This window comes from Centruroides sculpturatus, unplaced genomic scaffold, assembly GCF_000671375.1.
Source record: "Centruroides sculpturatus isolate CEXI.00-Female unplaced genomic scaffold, Cexi_2.0 scaffold1914, whole genome shotgun sequence".
Lineage (NCBI taxonomy): Eukaryota > Metazoa > Arthropoda > Arachnida > Scorpiones > Buthidae > Centruroides > Centruroides sculpturatus.
In genome coordinates, this window is record NW_019386099.1 from 51,147 (window position 1) to 78,327 (window position 27,181).

The window sequence follows — 27,181 nt, forward strand, 5'->3', positions numbered from 1 at the left end:
ACACAATTTCGTATCGCATTTATTTATAAAAATAACTTAAATTGAAAGTTAAGTACCATACGACAATTATTTATCCATATTCAGGTTTCAAATATAATCTGACTTGTAAACTGAGAAAAATTACAACCGAATTACGTTCCTTAACGCTACAATAATTAACTCGCAAAATTTAAAATTTTTGATATAGACAATATATAAAAACGTCTTCTTTGTCCCTTTGCACGCAAATGAGGAAATTAACAGTTCCATAGCAGAGTCGAACTCTTCTTAGAGGCTACTCGTAAGCCTCAACATTGTCTACCGCCTATATTATGAACTCTCTTAAATTTTGTAAGTTTAATCTTATTTGTCCTGGCCACTTTTTTATTAAATCACAATAATAGATGAATGAAATGTATAGGAACACTTATTCTTTTTATATCTGCAAAATATATGAAATATTTTTCTTATTAAATTTTAAAGTAAAAATATTAAAACCTAAATCTTGATAATACACTGCAATTGCTACATAATAAATGCGGTTGGTTAGGAATTGCTACCAGATTCTTCGTTATGTCTTTATACCAGATAGTATTTTTATATATTATATCAGAGAAAAGAAAAACAGAAATTACATTTATCCACATACATTTTTAATTCATAAGTAATTATTAACAAATCTTATAATTTGAAAATATGAAAAAAATTTAAATAGTGAAACGTCGATCCCTACCTTTATGAAATGTGATAATTTATCGATTAATACCTCCTCTCCTATGTAGGGGATAGTTTCCTCTTCGTTGTTGACATAGATCTATCACCAAAAGACTTACCAATAAACTTAATGTCGTATTTTAAATTGTTAAAAGAAGAAAGAAAACTGACCTCGAAACGCTTTAACACGAATACATCTTTCTTGTATCTGATCACTATGGCCTTGGTACAAGTGGCTCGATTGTCGGAAACGATACTACTGGACAGGTCGCTACACTTCGTTTTTTGTTGCAGAACATAAAATTCCTTATTATATACTAAGAAATAAGAACAAGAACCCATAAACTCGTATCTCTGGCCATCGAACGTGGTGTAATGTTTGTTTCCCGATACAACGCATCGCGCCTCGCAAGGCCTGTTGGTGCACAACCATTTTCCTTTTATACAATCACTGCGAATAAAATAAAAGTAATAATCAGTTATGCTTTTTATATAATTACTAATAATGAAATTAATAGGAAAATATGACTACCTATTAATAATTACACGTTACAAATTAATTTAATTGTACAATTCTATAAACAGTAGGTATCTATTTATTTCTTGGTAATAAATTATTGGATAATTTTATAAATTGTGCCCACTGGATGCAAAAATTATAATATTGAAAAATGACATCCTGACGTACAAAAATAAAAATTTTTGAGGCAGAGCTTAACCCAAGCCTCTTCTGTGTGGCTTTCAGAATTGCCTTTCTTCTCAAACTTCGATGGAGATAAAGCTTTGCGTTTTCCATTATTTGCAATGAGGAGCTGACAATGTAATTAAAGATGAAGTTCGTCATTTCGTTTTTGATATAAAGTGGGTAAAAGTACAATATCCGTGCTCCTGAGGCGATTAACCGCTCCGAACGGAATAGCGAAACAGAAATTTAAAAATAACTAGCATAGCGCATGCTAACGAATCATGGGCGCCGAAACGAACAAAACACAAGAACAAAGTAATCGACGTCGATTCCTTTGATCACGGATCGCTTCTCCTTGGTTGGGAGATGCCAAGATGGCCTCTTTCTTTCCGGCAAATTCACGCCATGTCCTATTTCAAAACTCTGCAATTTAATAGCGAAAAGTTACAGAGTGTATATTGCTACAGTAACTGTTCATACCTACATCCAATTACATTTTCTTCTATCCAAACAGTTAGCAATATATATCCATGTAACCTTTAACTATTAAGTTAGATACAGCGAATATATATATTTGGGTAATAGTGGCTAAAGTGGGTATAGTGAAGACCGAAATGCATACCACAAAATAATTAGTCCACTCTTTTAGTTGTGATCGCGATTTTTTTGTCTTTGTTGTATAGTTTGTTGAGACTCTATCTTCTCCAATTCGTTATTTGAGACAATTATTTAATATAAATTAATCATACTTTTAAAATATATGCAATACAGCGGAAACAATCTTTCAAAACAATAAAAACGGAAACCTTTAACATTGTTAATTTGTTTTAATTTTCGACTGCCTTTTATCACGGACAAACACCTAAGGAAACACAGAGCAAAAAAATATTCTTTATTTTTGAAAGCAAGCTATGCATTTCGAGTAATTTTACAGAAAATGTTCTTCTACACCCGTTCTGGCTGTAAACGTAAAAATATACAATCTCAAACTTTACAAATTTCGATGATATTATTACGAACTTAGAAATAACCCTTTTTACCATTTTTCGATCCAACATCATTTATCAATCGACATTCGTATATACGTGGGTATTTATTTCGATATCCCACTATGAGCCCTCTGTTTCCATTCCATTGTTTAAATGAATAGTGTTATTTGCGTGTTTGAATGCGACATGTTCTTTAAATGTACATAAATACAAACCTTTTTCTGTATAAAGAATATCTGCATTAATATGTTAAGTAGGCTAAACATTAGCACCATGTAAAAACAAAAAAATATTACACTAATGAAATTAGAAATCCGAAACGTACAATTAGATTAAAAATTCGTAAACCTGGAGATAAAAGACATCCATTAGTAGAATTTAGAGAATATATTTTAAATAACTTAGAATTATTTATTTAAAAAAAATAAAATATATACCGGGTTCACCTATAAATATTTCAGCTAGTAATATTAAGACTACATAAAATAGATATTAAACCAATATATAGAATGCTTAGAACGTCAGCCCTTTTAAGCTAGATAAGCTAAGCCACCTAGTTTAGTGCGGTTTAATCAACCGAAACCTAGCTCAGCTTACTTCACATTTTAAGAGGCAGGTTCCTATTATAAGAATGATCCGTGCGCTCCCCTCCAGACATCAGTTCACTTCTCTGCCCTAGAAAATTGCGCGTAGGTAATGTAAGCTATAAATTACATAAACTCTTCCCGAAATTAATTAGTTAATAGGTTGTTATTTAAATTTATTCTTTTTTAAGGATCGCTTATTTTGAAATATTTTGTTACCTTCGTATGTTTATATTACTTTAGATTTAATTATATAAATGTCGTCATTCTTTTCTAATAAATATATCGTTTAATCATTATCTCGTTCAATTCTTTTATATGTAACTCCATCGTCTTACGTTAAAACTAAACCCTCCTATGAACTCCGGAAAAAATTTTATACTTTCATTTGTTTCTTAGTCCGCAGAACTAAGTGACATTTTTCTGAGAAAGGTGAGGTATTGACGTATTATCATCTTTCAACGATTAATAACGGTCATCACCCACGTCAGACGGAGTGTACCGGAGACCTCGCATCTAAAGTAATAGCATTAATATAAGTTCATATTTAAAATAGTGTTGCAACGTACATAAAACTAAGTTTTAAACCATACTGTACTTTAGCAATTCAAAAGATTAATAATATGGTAACGGCCTTATTCGAGATTTGGACTAGAAAAACAAAATTACAAGAACGGATTAAGGATCAAGGCGAGTTGTTATACAGATTTTTATTAAACGGCTACCCCGGCCGGTTAATGAAAATTATAAGCTTAATGTCAAATATAGAGATGAAAATAATATATGTGTACTATTTCCTTATATAAAAGGTTTATTTAAAAAACACAAATATAAATTTAAAAACTTCGGAATTATTTTCGCTGTTAACCTGAAAACTTAAATTAAATATAAAATAAACTTGGTAAAATAAAAAAATGATAACTATAGAAGCTAGGATAGTCTACAATTTAAATTGCAGATGCGTAAATCCTGTTAATTACATAGGTAAAACCGGGATAACATTGAGAATTGGAAATCGTGAACATCAAGCCTCAATTAAATTAAAATTTAAACAGTCTTCGTGGTTTAAACATTGTCAGGACTTTCGACGTGCTATCGATAGTAATAATGTAAAAATTATTTATACGCAAAAAGATTTGTATTTACGAACTTTTAAAGAACATGTCGAGATCAAACATGCAAGTAACATTATTAATTCAAACAATGGAACGGAAACAGAACGCTGGTGATAAGATATATAAATAAATACCCACATATATACGAATGTCGGTTGATAAATGATGTTCGATCGGAAAACTGATAAAAATAAGGTTAGTTGTAAGTTGGTAGTAATATTATTGAAATTTTTAAATTTTGAAATCGTATATTTTTACGTTTACAGCTAGAACAGAGGGTGTAAAAGAACTTTCTTGTAAAATCATCCGAAATGCATAGCTTGCTTTCAAAACTAAAGAATATTTTTCTGCTCTGAGTGTTTTTTGTTCTTTGTCCGTGATAAAAGGCAGTCGAGAAGTAAAACAAATCAACAATTTTTCAGGTTTTAGTTTTTATTGTTTTTAAATTAGTCAGCTAGAGTTTAATTGCTTCTTCAAACTCTTGCTAGACATTCCAACTCCCTGGAATTCAATTATTACCACATGTGAACGCTTTATTTAGCTTCGGAACTTCATTAACCCGCATTGATTTCACTGGTTCCCATTACGAAAGAGCCACTCCAAGTTAGCGTTGAAGAATATGAACAATTGCAAGCAATTGCGGATGCTCTGCACCCATTCGAGTTATTTATCAAAGCGACGTGCCAAAGAGAACGCTCGTTTGGAATCTCGTATGTCCATTGAAATTGCACTAGTCGTTCTAAGGGAAATGTAGTCGTCATTGTTTACACTATTTAAAGGATCATATCCTAAGAAAATTCAAGAATATTTTTTCTATTGTATAGCTTTCAATTATATCTGGAAAACAAGAAGTTAGTTGGCAACCCAAAGTATTTTATACTTCTTACTCAAAAGAAAAGTCTTGAGTACCGAAATATTATAGTGGCTCGCTCGTGCAAGTGCAACGATTCTGTCGGCAAAATCGATTCGCACGAATTTTCAACGACATCGTCACTCAATCAACTTGGAAAGAGACCGTTAAAAAGTGATGGAAGGAGTGAATTTTTACGCAAAATCGAAAGAATAACGACAAAAACAACCAACGGAAAAAAGAATTTGGTTTAGGATGTCAGTAAAGACGAACATCTACGATTGAACTGGTCATAGTGGCATAATTTTGGTAAAGACGCTTGCTGTTATATATCCGGTCAAGTTGTATTCATTATAAACGAGCTTACTCGACTGCCGGTTCCTTTTTATAGGTTTTGTATAATAGACTTCGTACACTTTTAGCAGATAAAACACTGAATTGTCTTTGCTTGCTGAAATCCTATTTTGTAATAGAAAAGAAGGTGGTATTATGGAACACTGCTGGTATTTTGGAACCATCCCATTTCGAACTGATAATAAAGGCGAACTGTAGCGGAATGTGACTGAACTGAACTAGGCAGACATCCATAGCGAGGGGAAAACTCGTTTTACTTCAGTTAAACGGCTGTCCGCATTTAATCAGCAAATTTGTTTATTTCAAAATTCCCAAGTTTTGAATGCTAAGTGAATTTAATTATTTTAAAAATATAAATCGCGTAGTTGTAGGTTCACTGGTGCACGTATTCCGTTCCAGAGGCTTAGAGGTACATATTAATCTGTGCGATGTTCCCATTTTTTGAATTTTGGTCTCGACAGACATAAGTTAATTCGAGATGGCGATGCAAGAAATACGGATCCCATTGGCGCTTTTACAGTAATATGGAACTCGACTCCTCCGAACCTTCTATTTGCAAGAAGACATTCCTCCAGAGCAATATGTGAAAAGACACTAGGTACAAAGCCAATTCTTCCCGAGAATATCGAAAAAGAGCTGCCGGAATATATATTGTTGATGGAGGTCATATTGCTCTGTTATAAAAGCATTTTTGCGATAAAATACATTGAAGTAAATAATTTGGTAATTATTTAATATTTTTTGTCCTTTCCTATTTGTTTTTTGGCTACATTAAAGCCTTTTATTGAAAATATACAGTAAGGTTCCATATTACCACCCGATTTTCTCTAAGCTTACTTTCTGACTTTTTGTACAAAAGTCTTCAAAAACCATACTTATAGTTACACCAGCGAAAAATCCAATTAGGAACATTTAGTTTAATAGTTACCAGTACTTTTCGCACAAAAAATGTGGGTGTATTTATGATACTTTGTTTACAATTCACTAAAATGTAATTGGGGTTCCATAATACCACTTTCTCCTCTATACATTTAAAATTAAATATTATTTTTATTCTTATGTTATTTAATACAGTTTTAAAAATTACAAATTTATCGATAATTAATCGATAATTTATATTTTTAAACATATCCATGATTTTGCACGCCTATCCGACATCCCATTTAATATTTTAAAACCCACCGTCAGGTACGTTTTCATTTGAAATAATTTTGTAATTGACAATCCTGCTGTATTTCAATTATGGGCTGACATTACAACAGCCCTGTCTGACAGAAAACAGAAGGCAACGAAAGTTCGAAAGTAATTTAGCGCACGGCCGACATAAGATATATCGGAAAATAATCTACAGTGATTACATTATTAAATTGTAAGATAATTGACTGGAAAAGACTTTTGCTACCACCCTGTACATTTCTCATTGAATGATAAATAATATTCTGCTGTTGAGTTTACGAAAGCTTTTGCTCTTTTTGGACCATATTCTTCTCTAGTTGGGAAAATTCGAATCGCTGTCACATTACATCGTGTTGCCTATGGTCTGTTAAGACAGATACATTTTGGCATATTAACGCTGCACATTATGTTATAAAGTAAATTATAACTTATTACAAATTTTAAATATCCAGGTTATTGGATGAAGCTAACCCTGATATATTTGCATTGTGTTTGCTTCAATTATCTTCTCATTAATAAACTAAGTTAATCAAAATAAACAAAATACTCTATAATATGTTTATTACAAACATACACAAAGCGAATTTGAATATTTAGAGCTACAACTGGAACAATTTTCGATCTGTTTACGTAGGCCATATTCAAAATAATGTGAAGTCGGTAAGAGGGGAAAAATAAAGAACGGCGAAACACTTAGAATATGTATTTTAAATGAGGAACATAAACTACAACGTTAGCAAAAGTATCGTTCTTATGAATTTTAAACATCCGTTAAAAAATACTTACAAATTGTTTCTTACGTGTGTTATAGAAACAAAATATGAAGATTCCTCGTATCAGTTTCTAAAATTAATTGTAAATATTTTACGTCACAATGACCAAAAACGCAAAGTTAAAGTTCAGAAATCAAAAGATCGTAAATAGTAGTAACTAAAACACTATGAAAATAATTATACTATGTATCACCATAATGCTTTTTAACATTAAATCAAGTTTTGTATTGTTTTACATTATGTTCACATAATTCTCTAATTTGAAGCGAAAGATTCAACATATAGATAAAGAAATATTTTAAAAAATACCATTCATTGCAATCCTGAATTCTTCTTCCTCCGGGAGAATATTCTGCATCTTCAAAAATACAGGGACATTCTTCTTGGAGGACACATATGTTATTGATCGCATCGAGAACTTTTCCTTCCGGGCAAATGCACGAATCAACGCAAGTTTGATCGCTGCACAAATAAGTAGTTCCTTGACACGTTTTTGGGCATTCCCTACCGCATTTTGCCGGTATCATCCCTTCGGGACATTCAATGGCTAAAAGATAAAGAACAAACAGTAAGATAATTTTATTATAGTATTTAACATTTGCATATTCTTAAATCTCTTAATACTAATAAAGTATTTTCAAAACAATACGGCGAGATCTATCAGTACATTATCATTTTTATGTTAATAACACAATATTAAAAATAACCAAATAAGTTAATTATTTTATAGGTGACCAGGCAAAAAGTATCACTCTAGCTACCGAACAGTGTATATATGAGTTAAAAAATGAATCGTCATGGCAATAACCAGTTGTATGTGAGAGAAAAGCGTAGCCAAATTTTTCATTTCGTCTGTTCGTCGAGTTAAAAAGAAATTTCACGCAAACATCATCAAACGGTCAACACGAAACTGTTGTACAGGATATTGTTGTGAAAAACTATTCAAAATTTGCACCAAATAGTTGTAAAAATGAAATGTAAATCCACTCTGCCTAAAACATAGAGGACAACAGAGCAACTAGTTCGAATTTTAATAATTAATAATAATAAAACAATATATTACAATTGACCATACATGTTTATTTATTACATTTTTTCGTCTTACGTACAGTACATTAAAAGAGCGTTTGGATGACATTGACTAGTTTGGCCAATGTGGAAAATCCGTCCGCACCACATCATCTGGGGTATTTCCATTTCAAAATTTTTTAATTGAAACGGAGTCAATCCGAAATCCACCCGAAGCCAGATAAGCCTTTCAACGGCTTTTTCCTGCACTTTTACCTCCTTAAATAACCTTGGTAAACAGAAGTCGCGTTACGCAATAATTTTCAACTTTACGATAAATCAGGAACAGGTCAAAAATGTAACAGCCTTTGTCATTGGTTTGCTAGTCTTGCCGTATTAAAGCCGCTTTATCAGACGACGACTTTTGACTTTTTAGCTACCATTTCGACGTACAGTACATATACACTATACACATATATTTCTGATAGATTGATTAACGCTTATATTACAAACGTAAAATATATTTATGCTAGAAACTTTATTTTTAAAAGACTCTTGTTAATTCGACTAACCTATTGTGAAAATCTAAAACGAATGAAAAACACCCGATGAAGACTCCGTCAGAAGCCAGTATCTGTCAACTTTATAAGTCGAGTGTTTACTTACGCTTTCTCAGTGTCGATAGCGATACCTTTTCCTGGACAATAATCGCTTTTAAGGAATTCGCACCTTTAAATACGACGAAGACGGCCGATTCTTGTCGGTCGTCGCCCGTTCTTCTAACTGTTTGGATCGGTGTTAAAGGGCGTATTCAAAATCTGAGCGCGGAGCCAGCACCTCTGTTCAAAATCTCAGACAACTTCCGGCTGGAATCACACTTACAAAAAAAGAAAGCTTACGTAACCGTAATGGGAATTTTCCGTTCGGCGTGAATTCCGTGTTTCGCATGTAAAATCGTAAAACAAAAGAAAAACGAAATAAAAAAAAATAACAAACCTCTTCGCCATCTACCGGGCCAGTTCACGTTACTAGAAGAGATGTAACTATCAGCGGAGGTGTCAGAATGGCAGCTGGGCAGCTCACGCGGTTTGTCGTTTTCAGCCTGAAACAGCACAGTAGCGACATCAGTGACGTTGTAAACACGTCATTATTCCCAATAATCTGATTGGTCAACATCTACACTTTACGTGACTACTTCACGTGATCACCAGAAATTTTTCCACTGCGCGCATCTCGAGTGGATTATCCACAAATTTTACTGGTGAGGGACGTAAAATTTTTGTGGTTTTGGCTTTCAGTATACGTTTTCAGTTGTGTTTTTTTATAAGTGTGACTTCAGCTTAAGCGTTTTATCAGTGCTCGCTACGTCAGCAAACAAGATGGCAGCCACTACGACGGCGGTAAGAATTCTATTTTGCGTTAACAATTTTGAATTTAATTTAGTTGTTGACGAATACACACTGAATAAATTTGGTCAGTACATTAATACATTATTTTAATATACTAGTATATCTACGTAACACAACATATAATTTGTTCTAGTTGTTAAAGAGTAATCTTAGAATTTATTTTGTTTTTTAAAACACCTAAGAAATTAAAAAACTTTATCCCAATTTTTTTTCGAAATATTCATTTTTCAGTTGTTGTCATTAATTTCAATTAATTTGTTGTCATTAAATACGTTCAAAAATAACATTTAAATAACGTGAAACTCCACGTCATTAGCCATTTTTCTTCATTTTCTTTTCCCCATATCTCCGGCATTGGGCGTTTGTGTTCTCTCGAAAACTCCAGCAGTTGCGTCACATTCGGCGGAATGTATCTGGACGAATGCTGAAATTTTAAATACACCCAATCTGTGCATTCCTATTCTGTCGTGGCATTTACAGTTGTGGGCTTCGTCTACATTCTGCTTGAGTACCATCCGAGGCAAGAAGCATCGTCTTCCGACTTGGAAGCTCTACGTTTCGAGAACTTTCTCTCGTGCTTTTAACCGTATATTTATCAGGATTCTTAAAATACCGAAAGTTGTAAACTCCCTCTCTTCGCCAGGATAGAGCACATAACCGCTGATACTACGTCTTGCTTACCTGTGTCACATATTGTACAAACCGCGCAGTCAAACAAATGTTAAAGTGTAGTTAATTCCGTCGAGTGACTCTTTCCAACTAAATCTCGTCATTTGCTACCCCATCCTCATATCTTAGTTTCGCATACAAGACTGCGTTATTGCCATCCAGAAAAAACTCTCGAAAAGTTGAGTAGTAAATGTATCCTACTTGGTGTCGGAAATTAGCCGCTGCAATCCCTTACGTTCGGCGATTAAGAGGCTGCATAGACCTTATAAAACTCATACTGATGTCAATTAACCCAGCCGGAACGTTGCACTATCAAATATTTTAATCCCGAAGATAACTGCGAAAATAGCGCATAAAAGATCATTCAAAATTATAGATTTGGGTCTCGTTTGCATATTCAAAAGCGATAGTAAGGGTTCGAAGTTATCAAATATTGGTAATATTTGCTAAATACTGTTCAATGTTTAGTTTGTATTTTGCTCCATTTCTCCGGTAACTATTGGTAACACTTTCGACAACAATTAAAGTCAATTGTCCACGTGGATAAGATTAAACGAAACATTTGATGAAATGGATTATTTCACGTCTACCCGTATCGACTGACAATTCCATAAATCTTCTTTTGTATTTTTTTAGCACGTCAGAGAAATAACCGATTTCTTTTTAATTTAACATTTCAAATATTTTTTGATGACGACGTCCAATCTTTCTCTTATTCTTTTGAACGATGAGACACACTTTTTTCTAATTTAAATTTCTGGAAACAACTGTTCTTCGAACCATGTACAGAAAACAAATGTCATTTACTTCCTAGAATTAATTAACATAATTCGAGTTACCTCAGAATAAAAACAATTTATTTGATACAAATTCCCTTACAATTTCGCAGTGGGCTAAAATTAGACAGCGACCTTTTCCGGTAGGAATGTGGCCACAGTCAATGATACTGACGTGGTTCCGAGTGTTCATTTTTACCAATGTTTTCTCAAAATATATATCTTACAATTCTTCTTTATATTGTATCATTTGAATTAAATAACTACTTGTCTGCGCAAAAATTGCCAGTGATAGGAAAGTTTACGGCTTCTTTTTCTATAATTTAGTTGAAGCTTTTCCGTTCCGATATGATATTTCTATGATCTCTTCGTAACTGAAACATTTTTCTTGGCCTTTTCTTTAATAGCAGGAAAAATTTCTGTAAAGTATATTCGAATTAATTAATCTGCATCAATGTCCTAATTTAATCAAATTGTTCTTTCAAACACCATAACCGTGTATTTCTATTAATAGGACTTATTATACTGGTGTATAGAATTATAGCTACAGTCACACAGATTAAAATTGGTTTATTTATGATTACCTGTAATCATAAATAATCAGGTAATCATAAATAAACTAATCTTACAGGTAATCATAAATAAACCAATTTTAATCTGTGTGACTGTGTTGCTATAATTCTATACACCAGTATAATAAGTCCTATTAATAGAAATACACGGTTATGGTGTTTGAAAGTATATTAGAATTATTTGCACTAACTACGGACAAATGGAAATCCGCTACATCTGTAATAAACTTTACTTTTTTTCGAAAATTCAAATTTTCTTCAATAAATTCAGTTATCAACGTTTAAGAACCTTGGTAAACGAATCGGTTACTTCCTCAAATTCTTACAATCGTTCGTTAACACATCGATACCAGTTGCAATTTTGACATTTCGCACACCTTAGTCTCGGCTCCACCGTCCAACGTTTCGCCTCGCTTACACAAAAAACTTTTACTTTTCGTCCTTTTCCCGTATAAATAACGCCGGAAATATAATGACGTCGTTACAGTTTTAATTTACGCTCTCGATTTTTACTTCTGTCGAATTAAAATCTGTTTTATACTAATTAAATACAAGTTGTTTTCTTTTTCGATTATTAAATAACTTTAAGTCAGAAGATGGTATGAAATCGATACATCCGCGTTACATTTTCTATCAATAAATAGCTACTGTTTAAACTAGGTGAAGAAGTAGCATTGGTTGGGTGCCTCGACCAATACCACCCATCGAGCTTTTAGTTTATAAGGCAGCTTTTTTGCAAAAAGTACAGCGAGTCTTCACTTCACCCGTTTCCTTATAATGTGGTTGAGGGAAAATACAATTACCTCTATAATCACTTACAATTATTAGCGTTATTGAATTTTCCTTATAAACGGTAAAATTTGTTGCACGAGGTGAAAATAAACGCTAGTGGTACCAAAACATCCAATTTAAATAATATTAAATTAATTATATCAAATGTTTATATCATTTAGCCTATGATAAATTTGGTTTCCTTACACGTCGTTTGGCATAACGTTTCATAAACACCTCGACGACAACAAGTGAGGAATGACGAAAACATCCAGGAATAGCAATTTGTCTGTTTACCGATTTTGATCATCCATTCTTTCTGAGTCCAAATAGTATTCTTTACTTCGCAAATACGTAGTAGTCGACATTATTCCCGATTCCCCAAAACGAAAAATGATTCGTATCGTTTATCATCAATTTATTCCGTGCGAAATAATTATAAAAACATACTCAAGCGAATTTAGCTTTATACACATTAAGTAAAAATACGGTAAAATATATTCTTCCTATCAACCCAGTAGTAGTTTGTGGGTTTCATCCGCGTATCATTCTGCTCCCGGCTACCACAGGTCAATTTTATCCAATTTACAAAATACGTTTTAATCTTTTTATTTTCCTCGGTCTTGTTTAACGTTACGTGGGTTTAAATGACATAAATATTTAACTACAATCGTTGTCATAAAAATTAGCGCACCGACGAGTTGTAGTATCGCTGCGAAACTTGGCACGAAGATTAGTTGTTAAGCAGAAATAGAAACGATTAGGGTTTAACGTAATGGCTCGCGGCGTTTAAAGACGCCCCACTCGGCCTATAAAGAAGCGCGCAAAGGCATCCATCCAGTCTGCAGTTTACCAGTTGCGGAGGGACGTCTATCGCCATTGATGTCTTTACGTCGTAATCGAAGAGAATAAGAACCGAGTTTAAGAGGTGAAGGATCACTTGGCCGCGAGAAGCCGGATGGTCATCTCGCCGAATCGTCCACCACCTAGACGAGGGTGGACGACAGTTTTTGCCCCCGGGCCGAATTAGAAATAAAACTTTTTTCACGGGCCGAACCAGAAGCTGCCCTAGGAAGATTTTGAAGAGTTGCGAGATCTCATTGTGGTGTCACCACGTAGAGACTAAATTGTACATAGAGATTACAGATGCAGTCGACCCCCCTATTATTACGATTCCTATAAAACTGCGAAAAAATTGTGACGGTAACCGTAAAAAAAAGGTAAAAAACTTCTATAATTACGTAAAACGTCATCGGGCAGCCGAACTACTTTTCCGCCGTCCGTAGCGCCACGCTACGGACATTTAGGCGGGTAAATTAAGTTTAGTTTCGTCTGTACATATAATTATATATTAATTATATATAAATTAGGTACTATGTATATAATTATATATTAACTTAATTTATTGTAACTTTATTATAATTATATATTTTTTTCCGCCGCGTAGCGCCACTCTACGGAGATTTTACGCTAACTATCGTCTGTACAGTATGTAAATTAGGTACCGTAAGTCTAATACAGTACTGTAATTTTAAACATTTCTTGTGAAAGAAACATTTCTTATTCAACGGCGATTAAAAATATTTATATTAATGATGTCTCCAAAGTTCAGAGAATTTTTCGCAGAAAAATAAGTTATTAGAAATCGGTTACGGTTTTCTGAGCTGTTCCGCGACGAAAACAAGCTTGGGCAATGGCGATATCGAATGGTACACACTCGGTAAGTAATCCTACAATTTTTTGTTTATAGCGTAGTTTATACGGATTATTCCCAAAAAATATACGTATTTTGAAAATGTTAAGTCGAATTAGTCTAGAATCGATTAATTTTATGGAAGAAAACCTTTCAATCAGCCGTAGTCCGTAAACTTCACACGTGTCGGGCTGTGATTGGAACGACTCGTAAGAAATCGGATTCCTAAAGAATGGAACGTATCTATGATCTTATAGGGGGGTCGACTGTACATTTTTCACATTATCATGCTTTATCAACATTCTACGCTGAATTTAAGAGATTTGTAATGGAGGGTTAACTGTAAACACGCAGTGAGTTGTTGACTTTTTTCACGCATCAGAATTCTTCGTCGAGCTGTTCAAACTTGAGTAGCTAATATTGAAAGTTAATCGTGAGCCACATAAATTCATTAGGTGGGCCGTATATTTGCCATGCCTGACCTAGACCGTCCTCACACAGTGCGGAACGTCTTCGGCAAACCACTAGCCGACAGGACCTCCCGGTCGACAAGCAGACAAACGACTTACTCTATCGTTATCCGGACTCTGGACACGGTTAGAGCTATAGTCACGGGTCTCTGTGTCTGTTCTTACCATTTCCAGGCGTCGGTTGAGGAACATTAGGCATCGCATTGGCCATTACGTGTGACGCCATTCATACCACGCCTCCGTTTGCAGTGATCTTTCGACAGGATCGGACTGCAACAAAATGAAATCGAGTCGTCTACGGCGATGAATCCAGATTCGGTTTAGGCACCGACCACGGCCGTGTTGGTCTCTGGAGGTCCCGTTGTAAACGCCTCTATCCTGATTATGCTTTCAAGCGGCACACCGACCATATGTTGGTCCGAGGTGTCATCACGTACGGCAGCCAGTCCTTTCTGGTAGTGATCAGACCAGAACGGCACGGTGGTGTTACCGGCAATCTGCAGCCGTGCCTGTTGTCTCTTCCGGCATGGCTTTCGATAAATTCGCTTAGGGACAATGCTTCCGCTAAATTCGGAAAGTATTTGTGATGCCCGGAAATAGCGTTAACAAAGAGGGAAAAAAGGTAAAATCTAAGATCGACAGTAAAGAAAACAAGTTGTAAGAATGTGGAATAGGCGACACCAGACATTGACAGCGACGCTCATAAAGAATCGCGGGAAAAGCAAAATTTCAATTAAAGAAAATTTAAAAAGAAAATTTAAACTTAAAACACAGTTTAGAAAGAAAAACGAAACTAGAAAAATATCAGGATGAGCGTGGATGTCATAGTTATCAATTAAACGTGATCAGAGTCTAAAAGAAGGTGTCGAATAGATCAGCTCTAGCCAACCTTTCGCGCGACCGACACGGAGCTCCATTTACACCCGGAGACAGGTGGGAGACCAATTAGAAAGCGCGGAAGAAAAGTCCGTCCAATTAATGACTATTTGGTCAGGAAAAACATAAAAACTCCGACGTCAAGGACAGAAGGTGGCCTCCTCTAGTCTACCTGTGGTGTTCGTTCACTCTTCGCTCATCGTACGTCCCTTCATCTTTTTTTGTACTGTTTCTTCCAATTGCGAACATTAAAGTGACGCCGCCACAGAGTCCCGTCGGCGTTTGACCGGAACGAAAAGAAAGGTATTTCTGAAGATAGCCCATAAAGCTCTGAATCCCAGGATCTTGATAATTTTATGTTAGCATATTCGTCAAAAATAAATGGTTTCTTCGTGAAACACTTGTCTTTCCTCCCTCCTGAAAACAACCACCCACACACGAATAGGCGTCAATCCATCCCGACGGTAGGAAATAAAAGCTTCCCCCTAATCAGCGAACTCGCAGCGGTGTCCGAGAAGTGGGATTTTATGTCCCCAATCTCCATCAGGTCGCCGAACTTACACATTGTCTTATTGAAAAATGCCTCCGCCACATCGTCACACTTTCCCAGTCCCCAATTTGTCACCCATCGAACCTGTTCAGAATCTTCCGGGGCACCGAGTTGTTGGACAGCCTGGGAGTTTGACCGAATTAGAGAATCGCTGGAGAACGATTCCGGCTAAAGAACTATCATCGTTACTTCGTCTATAAATCTTCCTTTTAACGAGAAGTGTAAAGGATATCAAACAAGATTTTCTCTTTCTTTTTATATTAATAAAGCTTATGGCGTTTGGAAGAAACTGCAGAAAAATTGCTTTAAGGCTAGGAAGTAAAGATCAAGTTTAATGGAAGTAGTTTAGCAGACGGGAATAGTTTTACACAGTCAGGAGTAGGAACTGTTTCCTCTTCCAAAATGTCGATATTAACTATGTTCTCTATTAGTAATTGAATTGATGACTGAAAAACTATAGTTTGATACTTTCAATTAATATATTTTTCAGTCTCTCAAATCAACTGTATGTGCCTGACATTTTTTTAACAACTCGTCTCAATCGCTTTCCTTCCTTACGTGTTTGCAAAGAAATGGAAATGATTGCTCGGGATTATTTGTGTTCGTAAGAACCGATAAAGTCTCACATACGACGATTTCAATCGTTTTAAATGAATAGAGATGTGATTTTTAAAATGCTTTCATGCATTTCTTCACATTCCTATTGTTACGTAGGTGACTAACATAATATGGGTGTCTTCGAATAATTACTGTTTGACTGTTTTTGTTTGTCTTTGTGAATACGCAATTACAGGGCGATTCAAAAGTGACAGAAAGTTTAAAAAATTAATAACTCACATACTGTTTTACAGTAAGGCGAGGCGGTTTTCACACAAATGCTTAGAAAAAAGGAAATTTTTTATATGTAATAAAAATTTTGGTACCAAAGCAGTTACACGTCTTGCCATAGACGGCGCTTGATAAGATTACATAATTTCTGTAATTGTTACTAGAGCTTACACTAAGAATACTTTTATTTTATTGCTGTATTCTTATTTTAACAAATTATAAATGCTTTCAGTTTCCTACAGCGCCATCTGTGGCAAGAAATGTAATTATTTTGGTACCAAAATTTTTATTACACATAAAAAAATCCCGCTTCTTTTTAATCATTTCTGTGAAAATCGCATCACATTACCGTAAACAGTATGCGAGTTGTTAATTTTTTAAACTTTCTGTCACTTTTGAATCGCCCTGTATATCGCGCCTTCCATGTTTTAGTACAATTGCTATTCCGATTAAAAGTCATAGTTTCTTTTTATTTCTGTTTTTATTTATGATGGTAAGTCCATCTGAAATAATCATCCTAATTGTGTGCGATCCTTGGACTTCCTTTTATGCTTCCGAAAAAATAGTAGATATTTTGGCTTCGATACGAGGAAGAAAGATAGAGCCAAACGATACCGATTGTTAAACCTTAAGACGAAAGATAATATTGGTCCATCCGAAATAAAGCGCAATTCGCATTCTTTTAGATTTAACTGGTTGCTTTTGGAATATCTTTACTAATTTATTCGCGTATTTTTCGTTTTTTTTTCCTTGAGCCACTTTCCCACACATTGACAAGGCATTCCAGTTAATGTTATTTAATAATTACTATAAATCCTTTTCAAAAGCTTCGTTTTCAAAACCACTACCGTTATTTAATGTTCTGTTAAATGGTTTTAAGTTTAAAATTACTTTTGTATTCGGAAAGTTCGAATTTTGGAATTTGACTAAAACTGCTATTCGAAATTTTTTAATTTCTCCAGAAAAAAAGAAATTCTCGGTCGTTTCGTTTACTTTTAATTTCTAAGAAATTATGTTATTTGACGTTTTCCTTCATTAAGAAAGAAGGAATTCGGACGGAACAAGATCATTGTCAGGATTATTTCTTCCTTACGAAACATAAACGTCAAATATAAAAATCTTTCGCTGTTGAAAAACCTTCCATCCAATTGTAAGTTTAATACTGTTGTAAACGTTTATTTTTACTGATTATCACTGTGAATTGTATCCATTCGATAACATTTATGGAAGGACGTATCTTTACATATTGTATACATTACACGCTACTATCTACCGATCGCCAAACTTTATCCAATTTTAACACCTTTACAGTTCTCGAGCCAAGCTGGCTGCTTACACCCGCATCATATAGTCTTATTCATTCAATCGTAAAAAAGTTTACGAATTTATTATAGTGTCTCGAATACTAGATCCAGTAAAAAGGGTGTAGAAAAAACATCGAATTAGCTGTATGTTATTTTTACTACTTATTAAATAAGTACAATTGCGTGAAAATGTAGATAGTTTATAGTAGGGTATTCGCCACGCACCACTACTCCGTACTGTACAGTCGGAGTGCGTGACAAGGAGTAGAATTTTATCATCGTGAAATCAAATCCGTTTCAATGGACCACAAAACATGCACGCCTTTAAGCCTGTTATAAAGCAGGAAGAAATGTTGGCTACATAATTCGATCTACTCGGTAAATTATTCCTTTTTACTTACTTTGATCGAAATTAACTATTGAAAATATACTCTAAGTATTCTTTGGCGGCGCTACTACAATTGAATTTATTAATGGATTAAGAAAATGCATTTATAGGAATAAAATGTACTAATACGAGACTTACTGCAATTTGTAATCGATCTCCAATCTCCGGATACTTGTCCTCCGTGACGTACGCATTCTCTTAGATATTCAGCCAGAGTACTGCATATGCATTTCTCGTTCTCGATTTTGCAGGCGCAGAATTCTAATCGGCAGGCTCTTTCAAACAGTTCGACGGGTACCAACTGTACAGTAATTAAATCATTTCATTTAATTCAATTGTTAACAAAAATATAAAGAAGCTGTACGAACTAAATAATAAGCATTGTTACAAATTTACTTAAGTTGAAAAATTTCGAATTCAAATATTTCAGACAATATAAATAGAAAGCGTCATATTTTACAAGGAATACTTTCATTTTCCTAATTTTTTCTACTAATATTACCATTTAAGAATGTTGCTTTCGTAGCATTTGACACGGGTTTCTCTCAATTAACAAGATTAGCATGATTATTTTTTAAAATAATTCATAACTAAATATAAAAAAACACTGCAGAATGTATTATTATATATCGTTATATCAAAGCTTAGTTTTAATATAACGATATTTAATAATACAAATAGAATATGAATTATATTATATTTTCCTACATATTGCCTAACAATGAAATCGGAAGATTTCGTGCGCTCGAATTTAACTCTAGAATTTGTGAACATTATTACATACAGAAATAATTATACCGGTAAAAAGTACTCTTAGCATTTCTGTAGAAAAAACGAATGAATATCTTACACTGCATAAAGTACTTTAAAGATAAAAATGGGCAAATAACATTCAACGCATTGACTAGCATTAATTAGTGAGTTCCATTTTCGAAATCCGTGACACAAGAAGGTGAAGCGCAAGCTGTTGGCTTAAGACACTAAGTCCGATCTAACCATTTGTCATCCGCCTATTTTTGCGTAAAACAAGTTTACTCTCTGCACGCAGGACAGCTTTAGAAAAAGGCTGCTTCGTGCGAAGCTTTCAAAAGGTCTCGTTTTTACATACTTTACAGCTTCTAAGCTAACTCTCACCGAAGTGCGTAACATTCTTGCCGCAGTTTACCGTTATCACAAAACAACAAAATTTCTTTTATAATAGCAACATTGAAGTTGTTAACCGGACGGCCGAAACGATGAATGCACGAATCTATCGCTGTCAGCCAGTGGCGTAGCTAGCGTGAGTGGCGACCGGTGCGGATATCGCGGTTCACCTCAAGAATAAAAACTGCTAAAACTAATAAAAATCCGATAAACGTAAAGTATGATTTTATTTAATTAATACAAATAATACTCATTAATTATCAAGTTACAATATTATGATAATAATAGGACAGTTTTTTTATACATTCTTTCGCATTGATGTATGAATGTGAAAGTTGGGTATGGCGGAAGAAGGATGACAGTAGTACTATATTATGTACAAACACTTAAAAGCTCTTCTTTCTAGCTTTAACAGCTGCAAACTCAGAAATCACATCTTAAAAAATTTATATTTTGTGTCGACTCGTGTTCTATTGTTAAATAATATGTCAAGATTGTTAAGTCTCATTTGGGTCATTGTTGCCCGCGAGTAATTTTTAATTAATTTTTGTTTGCCGAAACTCCTCTCACACGAAGCAATTGATACGCAAATTGTCAGAAATAACTTTAGTGCGACCATAAGATTCGGAAGAGATTCTGTAAAATTAAATTATAGTATTTAAAATGGCTTCCAGCCTAAGTGATTTATCGTTGAAAAACATTGTGATGGTTTGTTTAAGTTTTCATTTTTTCACGGTCGGGTGTCAGCCCTAAACGAGTGACATCCGACGCGGACCACCCTCGCCGCCCCCTCTAGATACGCCACCGCTGTCAGCCTACCTAACTACTCGAGAGTTTCTCAACTGGATTCGATCCGGCTCCCCACAGCCACCCGAATTTGTCGTAGGTGTTAAGTCACGAATAAGTCGAGCCCCGTCTCTCACCCTCGGCCTAATCCACCATGGTTATGAATAAAAGTTTCTCTTAATGTCCACTAAGCAGAGTTAAAACATAAAAAAAAACACACATTTTGTATATATTATATATATAATTTCTTCGTCCTGCCTTATAAACGTTAATTTATGTATTTTTAATAATCTAAATTCTCTGTTAAGTCATATTTAAAATATAGGAGAAATCTCAATTTTACAACTGCGTAAGATCGTTGGTTTATAGAAACAGTACAATGCAGAACTTTTTTCGGGAGAAGAAAATATAGAAGTATGGTAAAGTCCTTACAAATCACACGATGATATTGACATAATTATGTACTGTTTGTATGTCTATATATAAAGATACATATTAAAATTTAACAATATCGAATGTAAACGTTCTTTACCTTCTGGCAAGTAGAAAAAATTTGGTGATTAAAAATCTTTTTGCAAGTGTCTCGAGATTCCTTAAAAAGTATTCGATCTGTATCCGTCGTGTACTTACATACGTGTTGTCCAACTTGAAGTGAGTTGCATTTCTCTGAAATGATGAAATGTAATCAAAATCAATCGCAATAAGTAATCGAATGTGATAATTTCAAAATACTTTTTTACAATTATTTCTATTTTTATTAAAGATGCCGACTCAAACACTCTTTATAACGATATATATATATACAAAAATTTCATAAATATTTTAACTCAGAAGCAGAAATATAGCTATAATTATACGTGTCAAAAACCCCGTTGAAGTTTTTACAGCGTCTTTATTGATGGAATTGCCTAAAATTTTCTTTTATATTGCAACTTTTCATTAATTTCTTCCCTCTTCCCACGAGAAGATTTCGAAAAATCTCTTTTTAGTTTACATTCTCATGACGCACCCTAACTGTGCACCAGATTTAAACATTCAACTCTTTATTGTTTGGGCTATGCGGTTATTATTATTATTATTATTATTAACTCATCTCGATTATATCTAAATATATAAAATTACTTGTCCTGACTGACTGACTGAATAATTCATCGTCGCCCAGAGCAAACCGCTGAACCTAAAGAGGTGAAATTTGATACACAGTTAGGGTACGTCATGAAAACGCGCACTAAAAAGGGATTTTTCGAAATTCCCCCGCGGGGGGGGGAAGAGGGAGAGGATTAAGGCTTAACCGGAAGAACGGCTTCTACTGTACTATTTTAGATACAATTTTTTATTTTTATCTGAGTTTAGTCTTCATTGAGTACTTAGGGGTATTAAATTGATAACATTTCGGACATTGTTATAAATATTTTCATATATTTCGACTTTTTAACCAAATGTTCGAACCGTTTTAAATTCGAATTTCTTATTGCGTATTGGTTGGATTATAGAATAATTCTAAACGCTCCAGAAAATTGATCGAATTGAAAACAAGTTCGTTTGATTCTCGGCAATTCTCATCATTCTCGGCGGTAGGTGTTATATAACATTTACTATGGTTGTTGAAATACTAAATATAAATGGAGTTTGCTTGCAAAACCACCGCGGGGGAAGTCGCCAATAACAGCAAGTTATAAGACATGGAGATAAAATTCAAATATTAATAATTTGCCGAATCCGTAGCCAAAAAAATTCGAATAATTTTATCCGTAATATTTTCAAAGGCCTCTTAAGTATTAATTAATAATTCTGAATATAAGCGGTTGTTTCCTAAACAGACAAGTTAATAAAAGCATCCTTACGAGAGGAAACTTACCATTTTCGTCGTACATAACCTTCCAACTGTTGGCAAATTCGACCACGTCGTTATCAACTTCCCCGTTGGCTTTTAACATATATCTACCGGAACGACCGATAAACTGACCACACAAACCGCATGTTTTATTCCTCAAGAAAGATTCCACGGTGACTAAAACGGTTTCCTTTCCATCCCAACGTAATCTGAATATAACAAAATGTATAAAAGTTAGTTAAAATATTATTTTTAATTTTATGTGCGGTTCGCCATAAATACGGATGACGTTCCATAAAATTCTATAGAAACAATTTAAGTGAAAATTGAGTACTCTTTGGTTAACGGGACACCGATCATTTTTACTATTATTTTTAATAAAATTGATAGTTTCGATATGTTTCTTAATGGGAAGGACTTTCCCAATTCGAACAGACTCCTTGGCGTATAGTGTTTCCGTAAGGGATATAGAGCCGGTATACATTCGATCATCTAAGCGCTCCATTAGAATCAAGTTACTACAGCGTCTGACCGATATACGACATGCGAGAACAACCACGACCCTCTCTGCATACACAGCAGATCCGGACAGCTTAAAAGACTTTAACCGGGCCAAACTCATCCCCGCTTCGCCCACGAAGAACACCTCAGATGGTTGGAGGCCGTGCAGATATTTAAATCTAATTTTATATCAATGCGCAAAATTATAAAGAGGAAATGGTTTTGTTAATGGCCTGGAAGAGTTGATTGACAACACGGTTTAACCATTCGTTGAGTCCCGGTAGGGCGAGTGAATGATAGAGGCGACGTGGTTTTTAATTTTTCTAGCTTATACTCGAACGGTTGTTCGAATTTTTATTTCAAAACTTTTTAGAAAGGTCCACCGAGTAATCGTTACAAGGCCTGATGAGAAAACTGGGGTGGAGTTCGAAAACGTTTGTTTTTGTTTATGTGCGCACCGTAATCGGTTCGGAATAAGTGATTAGTTTCGTGTTGTTTTCAGAGTTTGCAGTGTTGATTCTTTCTACGTGGTTCTACTGTTTCGAGTTAAAATGGATTTTACAATTTGGCAATTGCCAAAAGATGAAAAAAGCGCAATTCGATTTTTCCAAGAGAAGGGAATTTTACACAGTAAGCAATTGTGTTCGAGAAATCATAAAATGAGGTTGCATTTTTGTTTCTCCGAGACACCTAAATGGAGATGTAATATCCGGCCTTGCCACGTAAAAAAGGTTTGAGAAGTAAAACTTGGTTAGAAGGTTCACGTGTTTATTTTTTGACTGCAGTTCGTTTTATATATTTTTGGTGTTTAGAATTAACGTCTGGAAGTTTTTGCCAACTGCAATTAGTAACTAATCCTAAAACTACAATAGACTGGAGTAGTTACACGCGTGAGATATGTGAAAATTCTGCTTTCTCGGCCAAATGTTAAAATCGGTGGTGCTAACAAAGTTATCGAGGTAGACGAAAGACTTTTTTGCACGTAGGAAATACAATATCCGGACCACACAAACATCTAAAACAAATTATGTGTTGTCTTACGTTGATATACTAGAATATTAAAATAATCTATTAATGAACTAACCAAATTTTAATTTATTCACTGTGTATTCGTCAACAACTAAATTAAATTCAAAATTGTTAACGCAAAATAGAGCTCTAACCAACCTGGTGGTGGCTGCCATCTTCTTTGCTGACGTATCGAGCATGGAAAAAACGCTTAAGCTAGAGTCACACTTATTAAAAAAACACAAGTGAAAGCGATGCACTGAAAACAAGCGACCACGTGCAAGGGTATTTGGAAGAATATGCCGACAGACAAAACAATGTTTTTTATTCGCCGTGAGAGATCGTTGTGCGAAAACTTTGATAAATGCAATAGAAAATAACATTAAAGAAGGAAGTATTATATGGTCCGATTGCTGGAGAGGATACAAAAATGAAGAGTTACAAAATGCCGGCTATGACCATTTGCAAATGAATCACAAATATAACTTTGTAGATTTAGCCACAGGATTTCACAGGCAAAACGTAGAAAGAAGTCGGGGAAGTGCCAAATGGAGGAAAACGGTTCATGGAAAAACTTCGCGTCATTATTTTCATTCATATCTTATAGAATTTGTGTGGCGTAGACTACACTAGAAATGCGAAACGCTTACTGCCATACTAAACGACATCCGAAAGTTTGTTTCCAGTCTAATACAGCGATCATTTCCTGATCACCCGTTTCAGTTTTCTTTATTGATTTAAGAATGTATGTATTATAAAATAAAATAATGATTTTGTTAAAAATAGTAGTAAAAATGACTGGGATCCCGTTAACTAAAGAGTGCCGAAAATTAAAAATAAATTTGTGAAGTATTTTCCGAAAGCAAAAAACGTTATAGTTGCATTTAAGTTAACAGTTCGAACGGGCGCAGCAGAGAATAAATTACAAGTTTACTTTTTCCTACGCATTTGCCGAGAGGAAATTGTTTAATTACTAACGTTTTTAGCCTAGTCCTACACGCCCTGTAGGAATAGGCTGAAAACGTTACTAAAGTATCAATAAATTTATCTTCTAAAACAACCTTATTAATATAGAGTGAATATTTACTTATTTTTCGACATCTCGTTTGTATTTAACGATTGTATTTTGAAATTTTGCTGCAAGTTTCGTAAATAAGTACAATGCATTTCGTTATAAAATATTATTAAAAGGTGTTTTTAATGAATAGAATTTCGGAAAATTAGTGACTTTACATCGTCGATGGTGTCGTTTGTCTAAACGCTGACACATTTCCTTTTCTTATCTGTTACTGAAAAACATAGAAGTCACAAAATTTTCAGAATGTTAATTAAAAAAATTGCAAATTTTAATTTTTATTACATAGTAAAAGAAAGTAGCACTAGAATTCCATTTATTTATACTAAATATTTACAGAAAATCTGTAAAACCTTTGTATCAACGATTAGACACGAGAATGCCATTTTTCATCTATATATCTATTATCTATATATATCCATATTACTTCTGAATAGTTTCGCTGCCTTCTTTCGGGCACTTTTCGCGCTGTGATTACTAAGATGGCCAGTATTTCCGGGCCCACAATGGGGGCCGACGGCGGGGGACGGAGTTCTAGGCGTCCGAGATACACCACCCCTGAAAACTTCTGCGGAATTTTTCGACCGCTCCTAGTTGTATTTTTACGCCTTAATTGCCTCGGCCATTCGGCCGACATTTATGTTGCACTAAACTAAATATTATACTTGTTATTTTATTACTGTACTCCTAGAGAGTTGTGGTACGAAATAACAAAATATTGGGGCATTTAATCGATCACCTATCGAACCCATAACTTTCCCAAGCATGGGAATACGACTACGTATATTGAGTCATTAAATTACGAATTTCAAATAGATTTTCTAAAGACGCACATGTAAAAATAACTTATTAAAGACAAAAATAAAATTTAAAATAACGTTTCTAATACGTAGTCTCCTTTTATTATTATATGGTTTATCACACGAAGACTTTCGAGTAAGTAGTTATTAATAAAAACATACAAATTTTAATTGATGTTTAGATATCAATGCAGCCTAACTTCTTATTTTTGACCATGGAGACAAATGAAAAGCGGTCTGTAATGGAGAGGGCACAGAGGGTGTCATTTACAACCCTTACTCTAAACGTGTATTATTGAAGAATTTACAACTTACAAATACTAGAAAAATGTTTATTCAAAACTTAAGATATTTCAACAAGTAATCTAAAGTTTCGATAGTATTTCGCTAACGATAAACTTACTGTTTTGTCAAAAATCGTTTTTTCGTTAATAGCTTCATTAGGCAGATCGATTAATTTCTTACGGTAAAGACACTGGCATAAAGCCTCCGTTCTGACAATGGTTTCGATATTCAGAATAATGTCGTCCGATAGTAGCTTTTGATAAGTTATTAATAAACTTCTGCCGGAATTTATGGATGTTTACAATTCTGTTAACGAACGCGAGTCGCCGAATGTCACCAGTCACCGTACTCTGGTATATACATTAACAATTGTATAATACAGGGGTGGCCAAGCTTCTTTATAGTCCGAGCCATTTTTCAAAATTTGAAATTTTTCGCGAGCCGCAATTAAATACGTATTAAAAAGGTATGCAAAAAATTCTAGAATTATATCCGTAGCAAGAGTGATACAAATTGTTTCTTCCAGAGCACAATGTCAGCTGTCCGTTGCAATGACAGTTTACAAATTCAAAATTGGTCTGGAGTCGGTCGATAATGGACGATTTCGCCACTGTTTATNATCGTATATTTTTACGTTTACAGCTAGAACAGAGGGTGTAAAAGAACTTTTTTGTAAAATCATCCGAAATGCATAGCTTGCTTTCAAAACTAAAGAATATTTTTCTGCTCTGAGTGTTTTTTGTTCTTTGTCCGTGATAAAAGGCAGTCGAGAAGTAAAACAAATCAACAATTTTTCAGGTTTTAGTTTTTATTGTTTTTAAATTAGTCAGCTAGAGTTTAATTGCTTCTTCAAACTCTTGCTAGACATTCCAACTCCCTGGAATTCAATTATTACCACATGTGAACGCTTTATTTAGCTTCGGAACTTCATTAACCCGCATTGATTTCACTGGTTCCCATTACGAAAGAGCCACTCCAAGTTAGCGTTGAAGAATATGAACAATTGCAAGCAATTGCGGATGCTCTGCACCCATTCGAGTTATTTATCAAAGCGACGTGCCAAAGAGAACGCTCGTTTGGAATCTCGTATGTCCATTGAAATTGCACTAGTCGTTCTAAGGGAAATGTAGTCGTCATTGTTTACACTATTTAAAGGATCATATCCTAAGAAAATTCAAGAATATTTTTTCTATTGTATAGCTTTCAATTATATCTG

General features: G+C 34.4%; 1 protein-coding gene across 1 annotated transcript in view; it reads right to left on the reverse strand.

The window, feature by feature from the left end:
- Positions 1–1,038: 1,038 nt before the first annotated feature.
- Positions 1,039–27,181, reverse strand: part of LOC111613578 (mucin-2-like) — a gene marked incomplete at both ends in the record, with an annotated part of 42,934 nt that continues 16,791 nt past the window's right edge. Inside the window, 5 exons of the mRNA XM_023354930.1 lie at positions 1,039–1,144; positions 7,529–7,766; positions 18,672–18,834; positions 20,995–21,128; positions 22,321–22,505. Of these exons, the coding sequence (XP_023210698.1) occupies positions 1,039–1,144; positions 7,529–7,766; positions 18,672–18,834; positions 20,995–21,128; positions 22,321–22,505 (826 nt within the window). The remainder of the gene's footprint in view (positions 1,145–7,528; positions 7,767–18,671; positions 18,835–20,994; positions 21,129–22,320; positions 22,506–27,181) is intronic.